The sequence below is a fragment of the Varanus komodoensis genome, unplaced genomic scaffold (assembly GCF_004798865.1).
Source record: "Varanus komodoensis strain SLA01 unplaced genomic scaffold, ASM479886v1 scaffold28, whole genome shotgun sequence".
In the NCBI taxonomy this organism is placed as follows: Eukaryota; Metazoa; Chordata; class Lepidosauria; order Squamata; family Varanidae; genus Varanus; species Varanus komodoensis.
In genome coordinates, this window is record NW_025335727.1 from 4,019,766 (window position 1) to 4,047,628 (window position 27,863).

At 44.9% G+C, this 27,863-nt stretch overlaps 1 protein-coding gene across 2 annotated transcripts in view; it reads right to left on the reverse strand.

Annotated features, from left to right (window-relative positions):
* The window catches only part of MFN1 (mitofusin 1), a 30,248-nt gene extending 3,222 nt beyond the window's left edge, over nucleotides 1-27,026 (reverse strand). The window contains exons 1-17 of one of the 2 annotated variants that reach the window (XM_044434585.1): nucleotides 26,946-27,026; nucleotides 26,315-26,436; nucleotides 23,823-23,958; nucleotides 22,099-22,261; nucleotides 21,024-21,148; nucleotides 19,625-19,733; nucleotides 16,266-16,373; nucleotides 14,403-14,556; nucleotides 14,188-14,255; nucleotides 11,550-11,671; nucleotides 9,941-10,067; nucleotides 9,097-9,201; nucleotides 7,432-7,534; nucleotides 5,680-5,909; nucleotides 4,978-5,133; nucleotides 3,133-3,329; nucleotides 1,932-2,066 (exon numbers count right to left, since the gene is read on the reverse strand). In XM_044434585.1, the coding sequence (XP_044290520.1) occupies nucleotides 1,932-2,066; nucleotides 3,133-3,329; nucleotides 4,978-5,133; nucleotides 5,680-5,909; nucleotides 7,432-7,534; nucleotides 9,097-9,201; nucleotides 9,941-10,067; nucleotides 11,550-11,671; nucleotides 14,188-14,255; nucleotides 14,403-14,556; nucleotides 16,266-16,373; nucleotides 19,625-19,733; nucleotides 21,024-21,148; nucleotides 22,099-22,261; nucleotides 23,823-23,958; nucleotides 26,315-26,429 (2,153 nt within the window). In that variant the 5' untranslated portion in view covers nucleotides 26,430-26,436; nucleotides 26,946-27,026. Of the gene's footprint in view, nucleotides 1-1,931; nucleotides 2,067-3,132; nucleotides 3,330-4,977; nucleotides 5,134-5,679; nucleotides 5,910-7,431; nucleotides 7,535-9,096; nucleotides 9,202-9,940; nucleotides 10,068-11,549; nucleotides 11,672-14,187; nucleotides 14,256-14,402; nucleotides 14,557-16,265; nucleotides 16,374-19,624; nucleotides 19,734-21,023; nucleotides 21,149-22,098; nucleotides 22,262-23,822; nucleotides 23,959-26,314; nucleotides 26,437-26,858 lie in introns of both variants that reach the window. The other variant, XM_044434586.1, reaches the window with a different exon arrangement.
* Between the last annotated feature and the right edge of the window lie 837 nt (nucleotides 27,027-27,863).

Sequence of the window (27,863 nt, forward strand, 5' to 3'; positions counted from 1 at the left end):
TTTCCCTGCTGCCTTCCAAATGCATGGCTTCCCCAGTCCGATTCTGCAGGGAGGACATGGAGGAGCAGAGCGGTGTGAGCAGGCAGGCCAACTCAGCCACCCACTCACAGGCCCTTGCTAGTTCTGGGAGCGGGATCACATCGCATGGAGCCTTTAAAGACGGCAGCCTGTGCAGCGGAGTGGTTGGAGTGTTGGGCTAGGCCTTGGGAGACCAGGGGTCTAGTTGCTGCTTGGTCATGAAGTTCACGGGGTTACTTTGGGCCAGTCATGGACAATCAGCCTACTCCATTGGGTCATTGTGAAAATAAAATGGAGAGGAGGACTGCATAAGCCATGTAGGGTTCCTTGTAGGAAAAAAGGCAGGATATAAATAGAATGAATAAATGTATAGCAGTAATTGACAGCAAAAGAAGAAGGGGACGGCAGAGAATGAGGTGGCTGGATGGAGTCACTGACGCAGTCAGCGTAAGCTTAGGTGGACTCCAGGGGATGGTGGAGGACAGGAGAGCATGAAGCAATGTTGTCCATGGGGTTGCGATGGGTCGGACACGACTTCGCAACTAACAACAACAACTGGGACCAGCAATCCTCTGAAGATGCAGTGAAATCCCCGACATGCTTACAAGCCCTTAGTTTTAGGAGGGCTTCAAAGCTATATTGACAAGCCACTTACATAATGACCACGACTCCTTTGAAGCTATGAGCACACAAGGTGCTTTATGGAGTAATCTATACTCCATAGCGCTCAAAATCTATGCTTTTGTAATGGAGAGAGAGCAGGGGAGGAGGAAGACTTAAAACCAAGTCCATATGTGCAACGGACACGCATCCAGACATGCCTTTGCTTACTTGTGCATTATAGGGATACAGCCGCCAAGGACGGGACACATTTCCCCCTATTACTGCTACTGATTCTTACATAATGTCCTATTCTCAAAGGCTTTGGACAGTTTACAGACATTCAAAACCAACAGGAATTCAACTTCAGATTAAGAACAACCTATTGAATAAAATGAATCATGCAAACAGGCAGGGTGAAATACATTTTGCAAGTTCTCTACGGGGCCAGCTCCAGAAGCTTCAGCTGCATGGCATGCGGCGAAAAGAATTCTGACCAGCCTGCCTCACCTTCCTCACTCAATGCCAAGGAGTTCCACTGCATATCTGCATCTTTCCAAGCCCAAATTCAAAGCACGAGGCACCTGAAAGCCTTAAATGGCTTGAGACTGAAGTACTGAAAAAGTACCTATTCCCATAATAATCTAATTGGAAACTTTTATCTATCCCATTTTATTCTGTACCAGTGTTAGGCTGCTGCTGATTTATTTGCTGCTTTTATTTTTATTATAATAGAATGCTTGCTTTATACAGTGGTGCCTCATACTTCAAACTTAATTCATTTCAGAAGGCCATTTGACCTATGAATTGTTTGAAGTCTGAAGCAACGTTCCCCATTAGAAATAATGGAAAGTGAATTAATCTATCCCCAGACCCTAAACAATACCCATTTCAGCACTGAGAATATTCGAAAAGGCACTGAAAACTGATTAAAAAAGCACTGAAGCATTTTTTTCACGGCACCTGCAGTTCGAACTTAGAAGCATTGTTCGACCTTTGGAACAATCTTATCTAGACGTTAGTGTTCAAACTCTGGAACATTTGCACTATGAAGTTCAAGGCACCACTGTATGTTTTGGCCACAATTCTGAAATCTGCTATGATAAAAGGAGGTACATAAAAGTTTGAAATCTGTTGTGAAAAAAGAAGGGTACTCCAGATAATCCATATGCGATACTCTCTGCCTTGACCAGTTTGCAGGCATGTTTAAGATGCCCCAAAGCCCTCTGAACAAGCATGGAAACGCTCCTTCATCTGCCTACTTTGATAAGTGTTCCCATCACTGCAAAGCAGTCACTCCCATGGCTATTTACCGTAGACGCTTGGAATTCTTCTGGATTGTTTCTAGCTGCGTAATTCCTTTGGATAATCTTGCAATTTCTTCTTCCAGTTTTCTCTCTGTGATGTCAACCTGCTGGCACAGACGAGCAAATGTTGTGGCCATTTCCCTGCATAGGAGAGAGAGAGACACACACACATAAATCCTGGTCCTCAGTCTTATTTCACCCAGTGGTATATAGTCAGGAAAGGATTTGAGGACAGAGGTCCAGGCCCTCCAATGCATCAGGAATAGCTTTATAATTTTTGAAGTAATACAGTTGTCATCTAAAGAGTGGGCCTGCCTAAGTCCACCAAAGGCCAGAGTCTAAACGACTTAAGCCACACCACAGGTTTCAACCAGGAAGTTCCAATGAAGTGCCTTCTGCCTTCCTAGTACAACTGAATACGCAGGCATGACCAAGCACCCAGTCCCAAGCCTTTTCTTGCTTCTAAAGCAAGCTGGCCTACAGCCCAACCAGGGGTGGCGGATCTTGCAAGTTTTAGGCCAAACACCTGGACAGCCACCGGTGGCCCACCCTGGCCCTAAAGCAAAGAAAAAGTTTCTCAGTCTGACTTCAGTTTGTGTCAGTTCCACAGCACGGCAATGCTGTTGCCCAAGACCTTGTTCCATTGCCCTTATGCTGGCTGAAACAGAAGTGTCACTGCAGAATTCATGATCAGCAATTCCTAATCATTTTGTTCTTAAGAGTACTTCGTTAAAACAGATGCCAAAGCATCAATCATGGAAAAAGGGAGATGGCTCAAAAAGCTGTTAAAAGCACAACCAGTATCTTTTCCCATAATTCATTCTAATTTCAGAATTTTTAACGAAGGGGTTAGGTAGGACATGGGATGCAATTTGATTTTTAAAAATTAAGAGACTGAACCAGGCTAACCATGGTGGCAGGGGATACAGGCTGCACTAAGTGAAGGAGGAAGGTGCCCAGAGCAGAGCGGAGGACATTAGCTGCGTGGCTGGACAGCAGGTCACCAATCCTTGCAATGACCCAAGAACCCCTTTGCTAGTGAATCGGTTGTCTTCCACAGGCGGTAATGGAAAAGCATGCCAGTTGCCAGGGGAATCTTTCCCGGGCGGGCTCGCCCAGGCTTCCTCTGAGGACAAGTGCCGAGCAGTATGTGACAAGCTTTTTCCTTTGGGATTGGCATTCAAGGTATGAAGCAGGGGAAACGTACTGCTGCACTTGGTGGCTACAATTGGCGCTGGTAAAGCTGACGATCAGCTGCAGCTTTTCTGTGGCGTAGCTGACAAACTGCTGCTTGAAGGCTCGCTCTTTGGCTTTGGTCGTCCAGGTGAGCCTCTCGTAGAGGTACAGCAGCCCATACATGCTCAAGGAGAGGGAGATGACCTTCCAGCCGACGGTTCTCCACACCTGGAAGAGAAGCAGCAGGTCAGTGCTTAGCCAGGTCACTCGGGACTGCAGTGTCCTGCTGCGGAGCATACCAGGCCCTTGCTCCTCCGCCGCCGAACTCTCTCCTGCCGAGGTCGTTAAATGAGAGCCTGGAAGAGTTTAAGAAGAGTTTGAGTCGAGGGACTGGCAGGTTACTTCTGGTAAAGTAGGTTCAGATATTGTGCACTTGCATGGGGCTTAGGAAAGATCTGTGCTTGCGCTGTAAGTTTAAGCTTTTTATTAGATTTCTGTGACTTACTGGTTATAATTGGTTGTTCCAGTTACTGCACTTAGTATTTTAAATGGTTGCTCTACTGTATTTTATGTGCGGCAGTTTGGAATAAAGTGCTGTATAAATAATAACAATGATTAACAATGGTGGGAGGAGGGGGAGGGAGAAGTGGGCATGGCTAGTCACCTAACACTCATTTCCCAGAGAGCAAACCGGTGAGGCTAGAAGAAAAGTAACCTTACCACGACCGCTACCCGTATGGGTTGCTCCAGCCTATTCAGATCTTCAGTGAGGCCCTGGATTTAGATCTGTGACTGGAAGGAGCCCAAACTTTTCTGTAACAGCTCCCAGGCTACAGAATTATTTCCTACAGAAATTCATCCATCCCTCTCTTCATGGACTTCTTGTTTCTTTAAAAAAATACAAAGCTGATTGTTGCTCACATGCATACCATGGACTGGCAGACACGACTCTGCTTTTTACTTGCTATTTTTATGGTGCCATCCTATGCAATTTCACAGTGCAACTCCTGGCACCCGCCAGCTAACGTGACTGCAGGAATTATTTCTGTGCAGACATGCACAGGAAAGCAACCTTAACGTACTTTTTCTTCTGGTGTTTTTCTTTTCCACCAAGTTTGCTGTTTCTTTAAAGACTTCTCTTTTTACTATTTATTTTTTACATTGTATTCATAATAAAAAACAGGACTTTGCATTATCAGTGAGGTTATCAGAGAGCTGGAAGAGCTGTCCCTCCCTGCAGTGGAAGCAGCTCCTGAATTATCTTGGGCAGACGTTCCATTTTGGAAAACTGCTAGGAAAGGAATTTCTGTTATCTTCTCAGGCCAATTTGTCACACTGGCTGATCATTGTTTAGGGAGTGGAAAGCAACTGGTTTTGCTTATATCTAAGCCAGTTGCTTTTCACTTTCTTCCCAAGCAAAACTGGCACGATGCAACATTATGTAGGAAGGCAGACTTACAAGCCACAGCCTCAAAGTGGAAGCCTTGTGGTCATGGAAAGGAAGCCTCTCGGAGGGGAGGCAAGAAGTGCTGTCCCACCAGGACCTTGCGCCCGCAACTGCTGGCCGAGCTAGTCCATGTGGGCCACGCGCACAACCTTGCAAGAGAGGCCGCACGCATCGAGTCGGAAGGGTGAGGGTCACGGGGGGAGACTCTCAAAGATTGGTGGGGGGAGAGGCAAAAAGGATGCCCTGTGGCCTACCTGATGTCTGGGTCTACAATTCCCATCATCCCTAACGGCTGGGCTCATAACAGCTAGAGGCCACATCAGTTGGCGGACAACAAGTGGCCCTCCCCGTGCCAGTACATCCAGCCCGTCCGCTGGTGCAATTTCACCAAGCTGCCCTACCAAGGCAGAGTCTGTCCGTGTTACTCACCAGTCCTCCAACAATGATGACTGTCATGGAGGTCCGGGAGGTCAGAGAGGCCAGACTGGTGACCAAGGAGACCATGAGCTCCTCCTGCGAGGCGTTCTCTGGAGGGAGAGCTGGGACACTGGAGGCACTAGGGGTGGAGGCGAGAGACCTGGGGATCTAGGACAGAAGAACGCAAACTCGAAGAGCCGCCTGGGAAGCACTGAGGCCAAGATTCCATATGAGTGTGTTTATGACCCAAACCCAGAACCTAGTGGGATGAAACTATTTAAGAGGAGAGCTGCCATCAGAATGCACACAATATGTCAACCTTAAAGAGTTGACTGGGGAGGCCTGCATGAAAGTGAAATGATTCTCTTGCACCCAGGCAGTCCAAACTGTGCATCTTCGTGCCAGCTTTGCAAACTCTGGATTGCTACCCAGCCCAGCTCAGTCCAAGAGCCCAGCAAAAGTCCACTGTTGTCATGTGCCATCAAGTCATCCCTGGCGTATGACGACCCCATGAAGAAACGCCTCCTAGGATGCCCGCCCCTTGACTCAAGGCTGTGGCTTCCTTCCTTCCTTCCGTATCTGCACTGGTCCCCTGAAGGTCTGCCTCCTCTTCCTGGCCTACCATGACTGCCTTCCCCAGCGAGGTTTGTGGGGGAGATGAAATTGGCCCCCGACTCCCGTGAGTTGTGCACCCTGGCCCAGGGAAGTACTCACGGCAAATGTCGGCTCTGTCATGCCCATCAGCACCTTGTGCGCGGCCCCGGGGCCCAGGAACCGACTGACGAGCGCCGACCAGCCCAAGGAGAACCGGAACGTGATGTCCTCTTGGAAGTTGGAGCACAGGCTATGGCAATTCAGGTCATAGCTAAGGTCAAACTTCCTGCATGGCACAAGCAAGTGGATCTTGTTCTGGACCTCCGGAGGCAAAAGGGGCTGCAGATTTTCTAAAAGAACAAAGAGAGAAAGGGAAGACATGGGACTCGGCATAGGAGCGATGCCTGCATTTTTATTGGTATACCATTTAAAAAAGGGATCCAAGAAAGGGAAAGAGAAATGCACTTTAGTTTAAGACAGTGCACGAGGTGTGCCCCCCACATCGCACAAACAGCAAGTGTTGGCATCTTGAATTGCTTGGCATGAACATGGCAGAGGGACTGTATAGGCAGGATAAAGTCTGAGCTGATGCCCCGACACAGAGAGAAACCCAAAGACCCAAGTAGACAGGAAGGTGAAGTAGAGACCACCCCCTCCAAAAATAATCCATCCAGGAGCTGGAATTTTGTGAAGAATTCAGTGTATTCCAAGCTGACACAAGAAAATGAATGAGGTGGTTAAGTTTTGCAGATGGGGTGAAACGGCAGTTCCGAATCCTTCCCTTTCCTGCCTGCCTGTCAGCAGAAACGTAACACCACAAGATGAGGGAGGGCTGGACTCTCTCACCTGCTGTGTCAGATTTTTTTTAAGCGAGGGATTGTTTTTTTAGAAATGCTTTCAAATACGGCAGGCCTGCATGCGGCCTGAACTGGTCCCTTTGCACTAGCGACTGAGACTTCAAGGAAGGCGGCAGAAGTGCAGAACAAGGAAAGGACGGGCTTATCCAGCCGGCAGCCGGTGTGCAACACCTCCACAAGTGTGTACGGCTGCTTGCAAACTTGCAGTCCTGCCCAGGACTCACGATTTTTGGGAGTGGATTCACTTGAGCTTCAATTCATGTAATAGCCTTAGCTGGAAAGGGCCTGTGTGATTATCAAAACCATGGCAGACACGTGCACCGCAGAGGCACGCAGTCCCCCCCCCGGTTGTTCCAGCCGCAGCCCTGCACAGCTCCAGAGGTCCTCGTGTGTGGGTGACATGCGGCCTGGTCATTCTCGCATGGCTTGGACAATGGGAAGCCTGGAAAGGGCCCTAGGCTTTGAGGACTTTTCTGGGACAAGGTCACATAGCTGGTCAGAATTCAGCATCTGTCTGAAAACAATGGGGCGGCCTTGCTGCTTCCGGAAGTTTGAATCTGTAGGACTGTGGCCAACAAGAGTGGGCAGAAGGAACGTCAGGGCTTGTCCCATTTTGGATTCCCCCCTCCCCACAGGGAGACCTGATATCAAGTGTGCTGCAGGAGAGAGGAAGGAGTGAGGGAGGCAGGAACAGGTCAAAGGCAACTGGAGTACTGCCTTGCCCAGATTACTAGGAGATGAGAGGTAAAGCAGGGCCATTCCAACAGCTCTGCTGAAAATAACTGAATCATTTCCTCTTCCCTCACCATCCCCTGTTCCTTGCATGCCATGTCTTTCTAAGCTTTAAGCCTGTGGGCAGGGGCTGTCCTGTTTTAGTAATCAACTGTAATTTGTTCTGAGAGCTTTGGGGAGGGGGGAGAAGCAAGGGAAAAAAGCCAAACTGAAACACACATCTTCTATCAGATATGCAAGGGAGAAAGAGCAGCTTCTAGACATTCCTTGGGGCAAATTTTACCGATCATTTCCTGTTGTGACTGATACATAGAACTGTTGACTTCGGCGAAGCAGCGGTCAGCCAGGTTCCTTCCCAAGCCCTCCTCTATGTGCTTGTTCAGTTCCTAGCATTTCACAAAGAGAGCAAAACATAAGTCGACCACCTTTCCCAGCTTGGGTGCTGTCAGGCCCAGGAACTGACCATGGCCTACAGACATCGGCATTCCTGCTGCTCCACCTAAACCATCCCTTGGCAACTTCCCTCAGCCGAGAACAGCTGTGCACACAAGGTATTGTTCATGCCCTGCCTGCCACTCATCTCCTAACCTTTCCATCGACAAATCCGGGGGGGGGGGGCTTTCACCTGGGGGAGAGCCTCCCAAATGCGCCACCCTCCTTTGCCACTAGAGCGTAGGCCCTCAAACTAGGGCCCACGGGCCGGACTGGCCCACCGTGCCATGCCGGCTTGCTCGCAAGATCATTTTGGACTCATTGGGAGAAAACGATCTCTGCGCACGCGTGCCCCCGCCTTTCTGCATGGCGCACGCGTGCCCCCTCCCCCAGTGCCCGGCCCGTGCCCCCTGCCTGCACCACCTTGGCGGCCTGCGCCCATCCCTGGCCCCTTTCCACGGACCCCCTATTCAAAAGGTTGAGGACCCCTGAACTAGAGGAAGAAAATGTGGCATTGCCTCCTCCTGTCCTCTCTCTTGTTTGCACCCTTGAAATGCGCTGCCGTTAAATGACATGCTGGGCTGCAGCATGGATTTCAAGCATCCTCAAATTTCAAGCAGGCAGCTTAGTTGCAGCATGTTAAACTATGTAAAATGGACACAGTGCTACTCAAAAGCACACAGCAGACAATTCATTGTATTGATACAATAGTCCTAATGCAATGAGTCCCATGCCTACATTTCAAAAACCTTATGACTAGTATTTATTCATCATAATCATTTAATTTTTATATACCGCCCCATTCTTATAGGCTCTGGGTAGTGTACAAGAGATTAAAGCCAGAAGTTATTAAAATGGATTAAAAACAAGCATATTAAATAAAAGAAATCTGGAAGCTAACCTGGGAAAGCCTGATGGAGAATGTATGTTTTTAACTCCCTCTCAAAGGTAACAATCCGGGAGATTATAAGACATCTCTCTCCCGCAGTCCATTCCACAGTACATGTGAAGAAATGCTGAAAAATTTTCAGTCTGGACCAGTTTTGCTTCATATATTTTGTTTATGCTTGTTTTTGCATTGCTAGCTTGTTCTGTTTTGGTTTCTTTTCTCTTCATTTTGTTTGCGTTGTTGTTTTCTTGGTCAGGCTGAGAACTTTTCAGCTCCCGGCAACTCAGACTGTATCTGGTTGCAATAGAGAGACTCAATAATATTTATATTAATAGTAAACAAATAATTTAATAATACATAATAATACATAATTAATTAAAATGAATTGCTGGTTGTATACAAGCCGCTGAAATTAGCAGCCTCTCCCTGACCAAGTGGGTAAGGTACAAAGACCATGGGAGACTCTGACTGGCCTGGATTCCACGTATTCAAACCACAGAAATCAGTGATAAGAGATGTTTTAACTGATGTTCAAGTAACACAAGAAGAGATCACAGGAACAAATAAAGCCTGGGAGCCTATGAAAACAAAGGGACAATACAAACTCCAACCTATGGCAGAACTTACGCTTTTATATACTTTCAAAACATGCGGAGATGGGTGAAAATCGGCGCTAAACTCATCTACCAAAACAGAAAGCCGACAAATTTCATCTGTCAGGGCAGAAGAAACCTGGAAAGTGAGAAATGCAGTGGATGAAAAGAGCAGTGCAAGGGGGCTTTGAGGAGAATACGCATGAGCATTTTTTCCAAGGTGATGCTTTGGGGGATTGTTAGGTCTTTGTCTCTCAATGCAGTATGCTTGGGATTTAAAAGGACTCACTATAATTGCTTATAGTCCTCCACATACATTGTCCAAATCATCCTGAATATACGAATCTGATTTATCCAGAGCCAAACTGATGATCCTCTATCTAGTCCCCTTTCAGGAGCAGCTGCAACCTATAGCTATGCTCTGCAGAGGTATCTGACTGGATATGTGAGGAACTGAGTCAGGGACTTCCAAGCATGCAGTAAAGGAACCACAAGAGCTGTAACCGCCACCATCTTTGAAAGGCTGCACAGTGGGTCTCTTATAGTCCCATATTATGGATGGATGGAGGGTGTCTCTAATTGCGACTCTAATTTGTGAGCTGGCAATCCCAGCTCACAAATGACATTTCTAATTCTGTCAAGCTCTTATGGACTCCACCAGAATCAGTAGGAATTCTAGCACCAGGAACATTTTAAGTCCCCAAAGGGCCACATTAATGTCAACCCCAAAAGGCCACCTAATGTCAGCCATTATTAAGCATTCGTGACATCAAGGAAGGTGCAACAGGCATTCTGGCTGTAGAGCAGAAGCCGGTGAACTGAGATGGGAACCGTGAGCAGAATGCTCCGAGACGCTCGCCTGCGATGCCACAACCTACCTTGTTCTCCACCTCCTCAGTAACTTCCTTGATTTTCCTCTTAATGTCCTCTGTCAAAAGGTTGAGCTGGTTTCGAACAAACTCCAGCCTGTCCTTCTGATCCTCTCGCTCCTCCATTGAATGGACTCTAAGGTAATGCAAACGCAGCCATCAGTCTGCAGGTACTGAATACCCCAGAAATGCAGTGGTGGAACGCCACAAGGATGCTTCCTCTCCCTGGCTCTTGAACCAGCTCTGCAGTAGTCAAGGACATAAACTGGAGCAATGGTCCGCAAGACCTTAACTGCCCCCCGCCCCAAAGTGTCAGCTTTTATTTACATTTATTTTTCTAAACATGTATGACCCTTTCTGGTCCTCCTCTAAACCTTTAGGAAATGGAAGAGGCAGGGGGAATTCTTCATCTTTGGCAGTCAGGCAGAAAAGGTTCATATTTTCAGCCCCTTGCTTGCCAAAGCAGTCCCCAACATACATTCCATCTTCTATGTAACGTTTAAAATTAAAGGGACCTTGTCTTCCATCGTTAGTCCTCTTCCCCTGAGAAAAATTCCAACCTGCACCATACACCAAGTTCCACACAAGTAAAAACGTGGCAGAACTTTTAGTGATACCCACCTTGCATTACGGCATGGCCTGTGTGCTGTTCCTGACACATCCAACTGAAGATGAATGTTCTTATAATTCACGTGTTATATATGAAACATTCGATATTTCACCTGTGGCATCTTTACCAAAAAATGAAGCTTCTCTGTTTCCCCTTGTTTTTGGCATGTGTTTCACATGCCCTTTCATGGTACTGGAGTGCTTGCCATTTTTCTTTTATCTATCATTGCAAATTTTGATCACCCCTTGCAGCCTCAATGGCTTTCATCCAGTGTTTAATGCACTGCTTTGCACTAGCTCTTATATTTGTGTATTTTGAGGGCAAGCTGTCTTAGGACTAATCTACAAAAAGCAGGGCTAAAATATTTTATACATGTATATCCTTTGACAGTCAGAATAACCCTGTAATGTGTTACCACCATGCTGCAGATGGAAAAGAGGAAACAGAAAAGGAGAGAGGACTTTACCTATGGCCAGCTAAAAAGCTCATGGCAGAGGTGAGATCGGAATAAAATTCTTCCTGGCTCACCTCTCAGAAGGGAAACAGGCTGCTCTTCAGTGCAGCACAGTGCCAGCACTGACTGCCACGTGTGAGCCCAGGTGCTGGTGGCCAAGCTTTTGGGGGACACTGTTTTAGGGCAGAGCTGGGCAACTTGTGGCCCTCCAGATATTTTGGCCTACCACCCCCACCATCTCTCACCATTAACTGTGCAGACTAGGGCTGATGGGAGTGGTAGGCCAAAACACCACTGCCTTGGAGACAATGTGGATGCCTTCTGCATGTCCTTGAGTGTTCAGGCGCCATGCAGGGGTGAAAAACAGTGCCTAAAACCTCCTTTTCCGCATATGCGAGGGGGCTAAGAACCAGAGAAATCCTGTACTCACCTCCTGCCAGGAGAGGGCTAAGGGCTGCATAGCATATCGCCTGATAAATGGAAGAAAGGTCAGTGCCACCCCACGGCTCTTTCCAGCTTAGCTAAGCAAGGTGAACATAAAACGAGAGGCCTACCTCTGATTGGCTGCCGCCACGTTTATGCTGTCCATAATGTTTTTCACAGTATCTAGGATCTGTTTAGCTCTGATAGTGTGCTGCTCAAACTTGGTTTTCACAGCTGACTGCGAGATACACTCCTGCGAGGGGCCCAAGCCACAACACATTACAGCAATTCCAATAGCAACACACCTCTGGAATTTCTAGGTCAGAAAGCTGTTTGCTGCTACTTATGCCAACAAATTCTAAAGCACTGAAAAAACCTTAAATCAAAATTTGCAAAGTATAAGGAACAAAGACAGACTGAAAACAAAGTCACTACTGGAGAGCAGCAAATACGAGAGTCCTGTAATGTGCAGAGGACAAAAGAAAGAGTTACAAAGGCAAGAAGTTATGGCCGACAGACACATGGTGGGCATTCACTGTTCATCCCAAATTCCAGAGAACGGGCCTTTGTGACCGACTACTCTCTCACTAACAGCTGCTTCACCCATGGCAGGTTTAGGCCAACGCCAAAAAATGTAATGTGGAAATGCGCCGACTGCACATAAAGTACCGGCGAAGGTGCTCTGACTGCCCGCAGCTCCCTGGCTAGCAGGTGAAAGTGGGGTAGGATATAAATGCAAGAAATACGAAAATACGATGCTATAATGAAGTCTGAGAGCTGGGTAGTACTTAGTGCAAGACCGGGACTCAGGAGAGCCAGGTGCTGCTCCCTGCTCAGCTGTGAAGCTCACGGGCTGACCTTAGAGCAGTCCCTGACTCTCAGCCTAACCCACCTCACAGGGTTGTTGTGAGAAAATGGAGAGGAGGAGAAGGATGTAAGCTGCCTTGCGTTCCTTGCAGGAAAAATGGCAGGATATAAATATCATGAGCAAATAAATACATGTATTTCTCTGTGAACAGCCCTGAGAGCTTCAGCTCTGGGGCGGTATTGGAATGTAATAAAAGTTTAGATCAATCTAGACAGTTGCTGAAGGACTGCAGCAGCATTCACAAATGCACTTCCTTGGAAAGTAGATTGCTCAGAGTTAACTCCAACAAGCAACTGATTCCTAAAATTGTTACTGCTGTCATATTTGACAAAAAGCTTGTGCCCAGCTTCACTGCATTCTACTGCACCCAGGTCACAGCCCCACTCTGCTTTAACAAACAAACAAACGAAAAAGGAAAGGAAAAAAAGAAAAGAAAAGAAAAGAAAAGAGATAAAGGTGTTACTTGATCCTCGATGAAGCAGATCTAGAAATCAGCAATGAAAATGCAAGAATTTCACATAAAAAGAGCACATTGTTAGAGCTAGACAAGAGGTGTAGAGAGGTCATAGTCCAGACAAGCAAACAGACAGAAGGCAAATGGTTATGTTCTCATCTCCACACACTATACAACCAGAAAGTCTGTAACAAACTAAAAGAAGTAGAAAAGTTAGTGACACCTCAGGAGAAAAGAGACAGAAATGATCGAGTTGTGAGTATGTGATTCACTCATCAAAGCTACAGGAAATAAGGATGACTGTGTTGCACCGAGGCTGCTCCCTGTAACGAACAACTCTATGGCAGAGCAATGCAATGCAGGTGGTCTTGAGTTCAATGGCTGGCATCTCCAGTCAAAAGGATCTCGGGGAACATGGCTGGAGAAGCCGTACCTGGGACCGTGTGAAGGCAGATAATTGGCTTCTCCAGCCCAGTATGTTCAACAGCAGCCTTTTCCGACCTGGCACTCCCCAGCTGGAGCCATAGTCCAGCTCAACTGCAGGGCAGCAGTTGGGAAATGCTGCTGCACTCCAACCAGCAAGATCCTTCCATGACCTCAGGCAGGTCGTGTGTTTCCCCACTCCGGTTTTTCTGCTATTCAACGACTTTTTAAATGGAGATGCCAAACATTTATCCAGGGACTTCCTGCAGGTAAAGTGCAGTGCAAAGAGACCAGGTACGAACAGTTGCCTTTCAGCTCAAGCATAAATAGTGGCCACACTGGCAAAAGCACAGCAGTTTCAAGCAACATTCTTGCAAAATTCAATAAATATTACCTGCATCATCACTGGAAGTTTACAGGAGAACGTAAACCCACTGACACAGCCAGAATACCCTTCCACTGTATCTCCCCTTCTACCTCCCAGCAACTCCACTCCCCTGTTCATGATGCGAAGAATATTTGTCTTTATTATCCTGGCTGGATGACATGGAAGTATGCTTCCCCCTCAGCTTCCATCAGTGCAGTGAGCATGACTAAAGGAGAAAGCTTGCTGTTTTTGAATGCAGAAGCTTTTCTCCCCTTGGATTTAAACTCTCAGGGCCTGCTCGAAATACCCATGCTCCTAGGGAACAGTTCTGGATTTTGCATGTGCATCATAACACCCAAGCAGGCCCAGTGGATCAGGAGGCGGTTTAAAAAGGCCTTGTAACTCAGCTCATGTGCAAATGATGGTCAACAAACAATCCAGTGTTTAAAGACGAACTGAAATGTTACAGCCTCAACCTGGATGCCACCAAGAACTTACCTGTTCAGACACTGCATGAGTGACTCTGCCACAGGCAAGTGCTTATTGAGATGGGCTGCAGATGGAGGCTATAACATTTCAATGGACTCTGATGACAAAGTTATCACCATTGTACAATTTTTTTTAAACAGGTCAAACTGGTTTAGACAGGAAGTTTACCTCAAACATCTTTTCAAAATGCTGAAATTCTTGGAACCGCGTTTGAAACCCCTCCGCGAGCGCACCACCTATGAGGCACAAAACAGAGTTGTTGAACCTAAGTTCACAGAAGCCACACACCAAATCCCTGCTTTTTCGAGTTTAAGAATTCTAAAAAAAAAAAAAAAGGAGGACTCTTTATACTGCAGGAAGGAGATCCCACATCTAATACACACCTCCCTCAGGCATGCCCTGGGCTTTGTGTGTCCTAGCGCTGAGAGCTTCCTTGGCTGAAATGAAGAAGATTCGGTTCTGGGCTTCAGCTGGATCCACAACTTTGAGCTCGTCTACCAAAAACCTCAGGCAGCGTTCCATGTGCTGCTTGCGTACCTGCAGTGAGACAGCAGACCTAGATGGCATCAGTCTTCCATCCCGTCTTTTTCCCTATATGCCCTCCCGCCCCCTAAGATCGGCAGCAGAGGCCCTCCTCCGGGAACCCTCTTTGAAAGAGGTCAGGAGACAGAGCACTCGGAGGAGGGCCTTCTCTGTGGTGGCGCCCCGACTATGGAATGCACTCCCGAGAGAGGTCCACCTGGCGCCGTCATTACATGCTTTTCAGCGCCAGGTCAAGACTTTTTTTATTTGACCAATACTTTAATTGATTTTAATTGTACATTTATTTGTTTAACTTATTTTAACTATGTTACTTTTATATTCAGTCGTGGTATAGCCAATTTATTTTGTTTAGGACTATACTATATTACATTACATTACACTGCAAGCCATCCAGAGATGACAGTGATGGACGGCCTATAAATGCCCTAAATAAATACATACATAAATAAATAAATCAGAGGACCAATAAATTTAGAGCCAAGCAGACCCAGGCTCTGTGAGTAGAGCCACACAAGACAAGCAGTGTCCAATGGCAGGTGCGCTTCCTTTGTCATATGTAACAGGACTTGCTTTTCGTTTCTGATGTTCTCACATGATGCATGTCCCACACCAGGCAATGTTATCAGCACATGGTGCGCTGTACTGCCCAATCTCAGCAGTTCACAAAGTTAAAGAGTGCATATAACAAAAAATAAAAAATATATATAATAAACCAACAATGAAACAATACTCCCCAAATAAACCAGGGACAATAGGCCCACAGCCGTCAGAGTCAAATTGGTCCAGAGGTCCAGCAACAATACCAGATAAAAAACAGTATAAAAATAAAGAACAAAGGCTAACTATTAGAAATTCATCTTGGACGTTGTGCTCCACCCTGGGACCTTGGTAACAGACAGTATATAAAAATTTAAAATAAATAAATACTGGGCAAATAAATAGGTTTTCCGCTGACGCTGAAAAGAATAAAGAGTAGGTGCAGGATGCTCCCCCCGTGGGGCTGGTTCCACAGCTGGGGTGCCCCAGTTGTAAAGGCCCTTCACCTCGTAGGCACCTTCTTTACAGACAGTGAGAATTTGACTTTGGGCTGCCATTTTTAACAGCACTCTTTATAACGTGAAATTCCATAGAAAGGGTTCCCCAATCCCATTTATTTGGCTCTTGATGGGTCAACAAAGAACTTGAGAATGGTATCTGCAGAAATTTGGAGGAGCAAAAAAGGGGGTACCCCAGTGCATGAATGAAGGGGGGGGGGAGTGAAACACTGCAAAACAGAAAAGTGGCACTATTCAACTTTTAGCTCACACAGCAACGCTATTAAATTGCCCTGGTATGTGATGACAGTCAAATTCCCATCCAGGAAGGAACATGGCACACTTTTTTTTGAAGCTTGCTTGCCACATATGCAGGTAAGTCAAAAATCAGTTCTAGTTGTCGGAAATAAAATCTCGTGCAACCTTTTGGAGTCTCCATTATACTGTTAAAATTAGAAACTCAGGATCACATGCCAGGTATTGGACAGGTGGGAAAAATGCCTAAGGGCATTTCACCTCACCATTCCTCACCTCACATGTGGCTTACCCTAGAGTAAAAAAATCTCTGAACTTGTTTCAGCTTCTCAACTGACATCTGAAATAACTTATTTTTCTTAAATACGTGTCCCACCATTCCACTGCTGGATACAATTCAAAACTATAACTCACATCCTCCATATATTCAGGCTCTGATGCAGAAGCATCCCAACGATTATTCAGGATGAAGATGTTTGGTTTAGAAAGTTTTTCGTTTACTTTGTGAAAAAACTGTTTTTCCTATTAAAAAAAAAGAGTGACATTAGAAAGGTCATGATTGGGTTCTTAAATCCAGTCAGCTCTGAAATAAGCAAAACCTTATTTGCCTTTAGCAGAAAGTTATGAGTTTAGAAGAAGGCCATTCTAAACACCAGCTACACTGAGGTCTTTCTCTACCTGAACTGTTCCCATTTGGTTTTGGAACTGCCATTTTGCTTTAAGAATTGTGCCTGAGTCGGTTTCCTGCCCACCTCTCTTGTACCTTTTCGATTGCAATCCTGTGGACAGGATGTCCTGTTTGCATTGATAGTTGATAGGCTACTCAGGGGACACTTATGGTGGGGAAGTGAACTAAAAACCCAACCAGCTGGGTCTGGTGGACCAAGCCCATGGGGTCCCCAGAGACAAGGCATTCCTTCGACCCTCCAGCAAGCAACAACCCTTGCCACACAAAGGGGAAACTGAGGCACAGGGCAATGGAAGTGACCTGCACAAGTGCAGCGGTGAAATTCATTGCTAGGAAATGTGTGTAAAAGTCTCCATTTTGCTACTCTGCCCTGAAATTTGTTCAATTTTCCTTGCCTTTTACAGTTTCACCATGAAATGTGCCCCCATTTGACTTCTGTATTATGGGATCTGTGCCGTATTCCTCTCTATGTTATGGCTCTCTCTGCCATAAAATTTGCAAGTTTTCTTTTCCATTTACTGTTTTGCTATAACATTTTTATACATTTAGTGATCACATTTATTCCTCTGTGACCCTGATGGATGCATACATGACAGCTGGCAACAGCGATAAGGGAGCAACAAGCAAATAGCAGGTGGAAGGACGGCTGAACATGGCGGGCGGCTGTCATTTCAGGTGTAGATGTAAATTCAGTGTCATGTGAACCAGACTGTTTTTTTAAAAAGGTGTTGGCTAACAAGGGGAACATGGAAATGGAGGACGAAATTAACAAGGTCACTGAGAAGAAAGGAACCTTAGCATGCCCGGATAAATAGCAGACAGGTGCTCCTGAACTCTTATCCAAGAGCACAACCTCCCCACCCCAAATAAAATAAAAGCTAGTTTTGAATGCACTGCCATGTGCCCAGAGAACTGATTTCATTTGGCAATCTGATGCAATGCGGAAATAGTTTTGCTCAAGAGCCGGCAACCCCAGCGGGCCAACTGCAGAAAGACGCTGCGATACATGCCAGAGCCAGCAGGAAGACCAAGGTAGGAAACAAGCCATGGTTAAGGCCAGCACACCAGATCTTACCTTGGTTTAGTGAGCAAGCAACCCATCAGCCCACGGGGGACTATGTTCAGGCTGGCCTAGCACAACATGCAGATCCAAGCACTGAAAACACACCTGTCAAGTGAGACTCGCACTCACTCATTTACACCACAACTGAATGAGAAGTCATTTCCAGTTCTCTGAGAAAAGTGGCTGCAACATTTCTATGGGCAAAATGTATTTATGTTGACTACAGCCTCATATGATTACTGTTTGCTAACTGTCCCTCTTTTATTTGTCAGCTATATTAAAATATTCTATTCTAATGTCTGCTTAGGCATGGCGATTTTTAACAGAAAGCTTCTTTGGAGATTCAGCAGAAAAGCCGCATACAAATACGTGAAGGCAACATCATAAAGACGTTTATTGACCAAAAAAAAACTGAACAAGAGTGTACAGTTTGTATTTCATGACAAAAATGCGAGGGAAGGCAGGAAATTGGGGCTGGCAAGCTCTTCACTCGAGGGCTTGCGTAGCCGAACAATGCTGCAAAGTCAGAAATCATTAGTGAAATTACAAGGTCCTGTGTTAATCTCTTTCCTGCTCTGAATTTTAGCCAGAATTTCATCATGGCTTGGATATATGTGGGAAGAAAAAGGAAAATGAGGCTTTGTATGTCAATTAAAAATCCATCTGTCTCTATTGATGAAACGAAGCGACAAGCTGGCGGCCAAAGCCAGCTTGCTGTTCGAGCCATTTCCAGGAAATGAATGAATGAATGAATGTCTTGAATAACAAATGTATAGGGACAAGGCAGAAGATGTACATCCATGGCTAGGTGTTCTGATTTGTTGCTGTCTTATATCAGGGTTACAGTCTTCTTATTTCTGTATAGACTTCAAGCCAATGCATGTGCTGGGAACAGAGAATGGGCAGGGAACTGCCTAAAATTAACCACCTTAATAGGTTGATTTTCCCTGTCTCCTGCTGGGACTCCTGTTACACAGATGTCTTGTTATACGTGGGCCCTGGATCAAATCAAGACAGAGCTTTCCCTGGAAGCAAAAATGATAAAACTGAGGCTGTCATGTTTTGAGCACATCATGAGAAGGGAAGGCTCCCTGGAAAAGACATCATGTTAGGGAAAGTCGTGGGCAGAAGACGAAAGGGAAGACCAACTGTGAGACAGATGGACTTCTGTAAAGTGGGCCTCATGTACTCACTCATTTACACCACAACTGAGTGAGAAGTCATTTCCAGTTCTCTGAAAAAAACCTAACTGTAAAATTTCTAAGGGCAAATTTATTTATGGAGACTACAGCCTCGTGTGGTTTACTGAAGACTGCTGCCAGCTTGAGCCTCTTATTTTTATTTGATACTGGGTCTTAATGGTTGATAAACCTTATTTTGTAATTAATTTAAAATATAATGTTAGTATTAGTGAAATGAATTGTTTGAGTGGCCACAATAACGATGTACTATTGCAGTGAATGGACTGTTATCCATTCTTGTTCTGCTGTTCCTGCATTATGAGCTGCTTTCAGCACATGGTGGAAAAAAGCAGCATACAAATGTAAAGGACAATGATGTTTCATTTGCATTGGAAGGAATTTTTACCCACTGCTGGAAAGTTGAATGGCACAGGGCATGTGCAGGCCATTCTCTTCAATATCTGGCAGAATGTGGTATTCTTGCTTTATTAAGCTCAAGTCTAGAAATTAGCAAGTCAAAACTCTGAGTCATGACACACACATGAGAAAGCAAACTTGCCAGGAGAATTCCAACATTAAGTGATGTACAGAGGTCAAGATTTAGCAAGAGCCAGAAGCACTTAGAATACATGCCCTATAATTCAATTGGGCACATTAATCACAAGACGGAGATATGCATTCACACCCCAGTAATTTCCTTCCAGATGTGATGTAATCGTGAAAAGAGGATTTCTTTGGGGGCCAAACACTGCCCTGATTTAGATGTCGCCCATCCTAAGCTAGACCTTTGGGGATACCTGAGGGCTTTAGCAAACAGGACATTTACAACAGCAAGCCTTACCGTGTTCATGAGGGTTGACTCTGAATTAGCAACTAAAACAAAGACATCAGCATCCAGACAGAATTTGTCAATCCAGCTGTCGAGCTCCGTGGTGACATCAGTGCCAGGGCTGTAGAGCGACATTAGAGAGTTACTCGGCAATAGGACAGAGCTCTTCCAGTTAGAAATATGAACACACACAGGAAGGAATTTAGACGATCTTCTGAATTAATAAGCCAACACTGGAATATGAATTTTGGCAGCACCCATAGCCCCCTTCTTCCTCTGTTTCTACAAGCTGGCAAACAAACCAGCAACTTTTCCATTAACTATAGTTGGTTTGCTTCTGAACTGGGAAAAATGGTTAAAAGCTTTGGAAGAAGCCAGGATATTAAACCTTGGTTTGACCTTGGCTCAGTGTCTTGGCATTCTCCCACGGCTTACTGGTTTGGATCAAACAGGAATCTGTGGTTAAGAATTCCTCACTTGTTTGCCAGCTCACATAGTGACTGTCTGTTTGGACAAAAGGTCCATTTGTACGCACACAGCCTCGATGTCTGTACACAGCCCAGTGTGTGAAGATGGGACACATAGCTTTCACCTTTGCTGTATGAACTCAGCTCAGACCCAGGGACATCACAACCTGACTGAATACAACTCCGTTTCATCACAATGTGCTGTGATTTCAGATTCTCTGGGCAACTACAGAAGTAAAGACTTGTGCAGAAAACAAGAGCTGTAGGTCAAGCCATGTGGGGGACTACAGGTTGCCTAGCCCTGCCCTAGATATTTGGGCCCATCTGTGTAAAACTTTTCCAAATCTGTACTCATACCTGTGCCTAGCATCGTTCTAAATCACTCCTTGCAAGTGGCAAATGCATCATGTCACGTTTCTAGTTACTTTTCCAGCCAAAAATATTTTACAGAATAAACGGCACGCTAAAAATCACTAATAAAATATAAGGCACCCTATTACAATGTAATATTCCAGTCTCTATTGAGGTGAAATGATCAATGCCAGGAGGACTGTAAGGCCAGGCAGGTTATGCCATAACCAATATGCTAGACTATATGGTGTCAATGACAACATTTTGACACTCTTTTACAAACTTTTTCCTCCTAACTCTCAGAAAGTCCTTCTTCCTGATCCATCTGGGAGGACCTCTGCATTTTAAAACAGATGTGACTGCAGGGTGCATTCCCACACTGTACTTTCTTTTGTTGTGCAAGCATAGATTTAAAATGCAGCCAAGTGCCAGATTCTCTTTTCAAACACAATCATGGGACTGCTTCTTGTTCCAGCTGTAGCCAAGCCAACCTGCATGCCACGGATTAGTGATTAAAGAGGAAAGCACTGCCAGGAGAGAAATGACATTTAAAAGCCTCGTGGTGACTTCATACAAAACATAAACAGCAATACCTGTCCACTAACACCAAGTCGTCTCTCAGAAGGGCACACTTGGCCTTGGGCCAAAAAACATGCACCAGACAGCCAGCCTGCAAGTCTTTATCCATGTGGAGGGCATGTGCGAGTTGGTTAACCGTCTGCAGAGAAGTTGACATATTCAAGGAAGGTCAATACCTGCTGAAGTGGTGCGATCATTTAAAGAGACCTGCTCTTTATTAACCTGTACCTCCAAAGCCTTTAAGGCAGGGGTGGGTAGCCTTATGACAGGTGGGATTTTTTAAAAATTATAAACCCAGTATTTGCCACCTAGACCCTGGAAAAGAAAACCCAGGAATGAGTTTTCAGTGCCAGAACCAAACAGAGCTGACAGTTCTTCCATGTGCACAAAAATCACTTCTGGTTACCCCAAGCTTTCTCATTTCAGAAGTATAATTGAGGGCAGGTAAGCAGTCATTCTACTCCCACTACTGTTAAACGATGAGGAATCAAAAGTCATTGCCAGTCTACTGAAAATCATGCAACTGCCTCCCAATAATTCATCAATTATCTTCTGCCAACTCCAGCTTTCCTGTATATTATGAAGTGTGGAATTCTGCCCTTCAGCAGAGAATCAGTAGGTTTCTCCTCAGCTTTCACCTTTAAAAGTTCTGAAAATTGGAGGTATTTTGCTAATCAGCAACCTGCTTCCACCAATTCTGATCTCCTAGCTTTCTGAAACCCGTTTTTCTCAACTGTTCTATACGCTACTACTTTCCTTCTGTGGTCCCTTTCCCTATTTGAGAAACAGAAATTTAAGGAGAAGCAAGGGAATTCACCTAAATTATCCAAGATGTAAACATATTTGCATAATTTTTCTGCAACAAAATTTGTGCTTTCTAAAGAAGTGTAAATCCAGCCCTCCTGGTTGTCTGTCTTCTACCATTTCTAGTTAAAAGTCTATTCCCAGACTCATTATTCTGCTCTGCAGAGAGTATCTGTACAGCCCTGCATGCCAGCCTTTGAAAATTATTTAAACATACGTTGCGGATGTTCTTGTGGGTGGATAAAGTTCCTAGACACCCGCTTACGAGCTGAGAGACCTTCATACCTTGACGCTCTTCTTTTCATCCGAGCCTTCGGTCATGAGATAAGCCTTATCACCATCAGTGCCTTCCACACTAAGGAAGCAGTTGGTTGTGTGCCCCATGCCACTCGGGAGGACTTTGTCCCATAGCATTGCATTGATGACTGAGCTCTTGCCACTGCTGGTTCTGGAGGGGGAACAGGGTGACAGTGTTCACACATCTCTTCATCTTGCAATTTTAGGCAGCCATGTGCACACTCACTGCTAAGACCCCCTTGAGCAGCTCCCTCCCAAACTTGGGAAATCCCAGAATCCAAAATCGCAAACCGAGAATCGCTGAATAATCTGACCCACAGATTTCAAGGCCAGTTTAAACCAAACCTTTGCATGATTTCTCTTATTTTGCATTGCTCCACAATGCTATGATTGGCAAAGTTTACTGGGGTAATGCTGATCAGTCTTTGGAGATTTCTGCAGGTCTTGTCTATACACTTGAGTGCTGTGCAGGTGCCCTGCTTGCGTGTAGGGCTAAGCTGCATACGGAGACATGTGCGCAAGTTCTGCCTTTGGGGTTCTGCATGACTGGCTTCATGTGCTGCTCCTAAAGATCTAAAGAGGGCTCCAGAAATGCACTCAGCTGGGTGTGATTTCAGAGTTCCTGGGATCACAAATGCTGCCTTTTCAGGATTTTTGATCACTGGAACTCTGGCAAGGCATTTAGTGGCATGGCAGAGCTCTACTCAGATGAAAATGAAACTCTCCACAGAAGCCAAGTGGGTGGAGACAGGTATCTGCATTTCCTACCCACATGTCAAGCATAGTTTCAAAAAAAAAAAGATGGAAAGGTTATTTTATTTTCAAATTAAAGCTATTTCTGGAAGCTGAACTATATAAATAGCAAATGGTGTTTTTCTTTTACACTCTGGAGAAATCATTCCGCATATACAGCCTTGTTTCTGGGACTTTACTCGGACAATCTCCAACCCTGGGGTAATTCCAATTCGGTTCACTTTGCTTTTGTTCTCCCAGATCGTTCGAGATACGTGACCATTTGTGGAACCAGGTGTCAGAGGTGGGTTGATGGAACCCTTGTTTTGAACTAGTGGAACAGCAGAGCTCACGCAAAATGTTATCTTTTCCCCACTAGCGCATCCCTTCTTGGCCAAAGAGGGACAGCTAAGAGTGAGGCTCACCCCACTGCTCAAAGGCAGGCAGTGGGGTGAGGTGGGGAGGGAAAGAGGAGGAGGGACACTCAAAACAAAATCCAGCAATGCTCTGATTGGGCAACCCACAATCTCCACATGAAGCAAGGCGACAAGGAGACTGACCTGTCTCATATGGTTGCCAAGCACTGGAGAAATGCTAAGTATCATCAACCTCATGTGAGTTTCTTAGCACCATTCAATCCAAAAGTCAAGAGGTGCCTATGAAATTGTACCCAAATAGTACACATTAGACCAGTGCAAGGGGGCTGATAGAAGCCACTGCACCTTGTCCCAGCCACTGTGCATGATGGCCAAATTTCTCCATGGAGCATGTGGGGGTGGGCAGCAACCCTCAAAAAATCCATTGGCTGATGTGGGGTTCTCTGAGAGCTGCTGCCCACCCCAAACAAGCCATGTTGGCCAGGCGTGGGTAGCAGAGAAATCTGGCTGGCACACATCCATCACGTCCAGTGCCTGCAAGAAGCTGCGGTGACATGCTTGTGCAAACCACGCCATTTGTTCCCACGAAATGCCATTCCTTACCTGCCAAAAAAAGCAACTTTCATGTGCCGTCGTGCTAGGACCTCTCCAATGATCGCCAACTTGTTTTTGTATGCCTGTATTTCCAGCAGTTCATCCTTGGTGGCTATGTGTTCCAGTTCTGGATTTTTGTAAGTTTCTGTCATCAGAAGGGACAAATTACACAGAGATTTAACAACAGACAACTAACTACAGTAGAGCCTTCCGAACTTGCTGGGGCGAAGCAGCCCAGCATAATGGAGTTCTTCAGCCCAGGAAGCCCACTTGCCCTTTGACTCTCCTGCCACATGATTTCTAAGACTCATTGCTGGCAACCTGGTGACCTAGTTCTGCACAGACCTTGACCCACTCAGTCAGAGATGCACATGGGCAAATACAACAAAGGACCATATCTGCACACCCATTACAAAATTACAGAAGTAGCCAGTTCAGAGAGTTAACGACCAATGATATGGAGCAGAAATTATTCTGTTTCATATATTCAATGGTAACAATGCTGCAGGTCACCTAGCGTGTTGTGATTTACGGGTTGTTTATTGCAGAAATTGCCAGTGATGAAATAATGAGTGCACCGGTTCCCAAGCATTCATTGTTTGCCCTTCGCATTGAGAACCCAGGAACGCCTTGTTCCAACAACAAACCTTGGGCAATCACTGGGTTAACCCTGGGCTGTTTAATCCATAACCTACGTATTTTGCACACAACAAAGCTACACAGGAATGGGGTGCTCCTAGGCTGTTAACTGAAGTGGAAATGGGAAGTTTGTGTGACCACTTTGCTCAACCTCAACAATTCTGGGGTCGAACAACTAAGAAATTGCAGCAGGATGGGCCAAGCAAGTCAATTAATGGAAATCAGGGGCTGATATGGTGAGCCGCCCAAAGGTGCTATGGCACAACTGGGTACCATACAAATGTTTTAAATACATGAATATAGTATTATGTGAGCTCGACTGGATTCAAGGGTGTATTAATAGATTTGGAGTGATTATTTTATTTATTTATTTATTTATTTATAAAAAGCGTATGCCATCCAATGACTAACGTCTCTGGATGGCTAACAGTATAAATAAATTGACAACCCACTCTGGCTGCAACTGATAAAATACAATAATAAAATTTGATATTAAAACTTATTAAAATATTGATTAAAAGGTCTTAAAAATCTGGCGCCGAAAAACATATAATGACAAGTATGTGAGAGGAGACATAAATGGCATTGAAATGCATGTATGCATTAGTGAGAAATGAAACTAATATGTTGTGACAGCAAAGCTAGAGATGCCCCAAATACTTCAGCAGAAGAGAGGTGAACTCTGTTGAAACAGACGAGTGCTTGAGAACCTGTACAGTGTAGTAGTTAAGAGGGTAGGACTGGAACTCAGGTGATCCAGGTTCTAGTCCCCATGGAGCTCACTGAGTAACTTTGGGCCAGTCACAGACTCTCCACACAACCCACCTCACAGGGTGGTTGTTGTGAGGGTAAAAGTGAGAAGAGGAGAATTATGTAAGCCACCTTGAGCTCCTCAGAAGGAAAAAAGGCAGGAAGTAAATACAATAAAGAAAGAAAGAAAACGAGTGGTTATAGCATATCAAGTTTAGCTCTCAGACTGCTAAAATCAGTGCAGCCTTCTGCCAATCTGGTGTCCTCCAGATGTGCTGAACTGCTCCTCAGCCAGTCATGCTGCTTAAGAATGCTAGACACAGTCCAGTGTATCTGGAAGGTACCACATTGGGGATGGCTGAAATACCATGGCAACATCTTTCAGCATCTTTGGTTCTTTATTTCCTACTCAGTGTGAAGCAGTGGATGCTACTATCTGTACAAGCCTTCCAGGAAACATGTCTATCCAATACAACATTTAAATCACATTAAGTTTGCTTTGCTTTGCTTTGCTATTTTATTTTATTTTGTAGCAAGCCTTTCTTCCAAAAATGTCAGTCAGTGTGGCATCGGGTTGCACTCTTAATTTATCCGGCATCGTTTGCTTTTGTCATCGGAGTCTGCTTAGTTTCATAGTCCGAGTTTGCCCAGAACAGTCCAGCCTTACTGGAGCAACTACCTTGTGGCAGCCTGCAGGGTGCAAGCTCTGCAGAGCAGTTCAGCTACTGGAATTAAGGAAAGAAAAGCACGTAGAAAAGTCCAGGAGATCTAGCAGCACATATGGGAGGGAAAAACAACCTGATGGGCCATTTTCTAGCGCTGGGATGTATAATGATCCCACAATAAAAATCTTGGCAACCTGCTCATCTCAAATGACCCACATCAACACTTATTCTGTCATACTCAACCCAGACAAACTGACAGCAGGCCATGGATCTTCCAGTGCCTAAGCAAACCTGCTATCATCTGATTATGGTTAAACATTATTTATTGAGTTAAACATTGGTATTACTGAGTCACTGCCATGACTGAGATACTACGATTCGCATTGCTTTCTTGCTTTGCTCTCAAACTACGTTTTCCCTGCCCGTAAGCCTCGGATCAAAACCAACCTTCCACAAAATTTGCTCCTTCGGTAACGTAGTCCAGCAGCTCTTCAAATACGGTGGTAATCTTCTTCTTGGCCAGCACAAAGTGTTTCAGTGGGGAGGGGTTAATGTCTGCCATTATACAACTGAAAAAGTAGATTGCACAGGACGTAATCACTGAAATGTCCAAATTTAATCAAGCCAAAACACATTTATTAACTATGGTAATGCATTATTTATGTTCTTTGCAATATGAATTTATTCCCCCAACAAGGGAGGAAGTTTGAGTGGGCAGGTGCCTTTCACCAAGAAAAGGAATTATAAATATCCCACAACGCTTTGCACTCTGTACAAGAGTATTCAAGATGCCATCCTCCAAGAGCTAGTGACAGCAAGGGATAAAAAGCTCAGACAGCTGTTGCCCTTCCCAGTGGTGTTTACTGCAAGAAATGCATTCACATACTCTTGAGTAAATAGGTTTCAAAAATATTCAACTACTGAGCAGTGTCCACAGTCATTTAAAATGCCACAGAGAGATCTTTAGTGAGGGTTATCTGGAACTCTGTACCTTTACAGAAGACTGAATTTCCATGCAATAAGTACCCAAGCACATTTCCAATAGCATCATCCTCATCTATGGTGGAGAAGCCCATACCTTGTAGTGTAGTGGTTAGAGCTGGCCTGGGATCTGAAAGATCCAGGTTCCAGTCCCCACTTGGCCAGAGAGCTGATTGGGTCGCAGACTCTCAGCTTAACACAGGGTGGCTGCAAAGATAACATGGAGAGGAGGAAGATTATGTAAGCTGCCTTGAGTTCTTTGAAACAAACACACTGTGAAACACATACACTCTTCATAATTAAGAGTGGAATGCTGATATTAAAGCTTGTTGACCTTGGGTAATCTTTGTGTCAGGGTTCAAAAAATTTCACATGATTTCACAATCCGTAAGATGTTCCAGAGTAAACTTATTTTTGTGGCTTACCCATACAACTCTGAAAGGTACTGGATAGTTATTTACAAAACTATTCACATTTGTAGAATGAGAACTGAGATATGGTAAAATATAGCTAAAGTGTTAAACTATACTATGAACTTTAATAAAATTGAAGACAAAACTGTATTTGTATTTATCCATATTTATCAATCAAATAAGATCACTTATGCACAGTCAGCAATATTCCAAATGCAAATTCTGCCTCATAAATCAAAAGTCAGTGGTGTTTGCCAAGATGACATGCCTGTCTTAATCACAGTTCTCTAGTTGTTGTTGTTGTTGTTGTTATTAGAACATTTCTATGCCGCCCCTTGCCGAAGCCTCGGGGTGGCTTACAACACAATAAAATACAATACAAAAATAACAATATAAAATTAAAATTAATAATATAAAATAAATAAAAAAAAATATAAACAATATAAAAGAAGTTATAAAAGTGTCTAGTGTCCTCCTCATGGTAACAGATAATTCTCTTATAATAGCATTGTTATTTGCATTTATATCCTGCCTTGTCTGAGGAACCCTAGGCTGCTTACATGCTCCATTTTTAGCCTCTCAGTGAGGCAGGCTGGACTGAT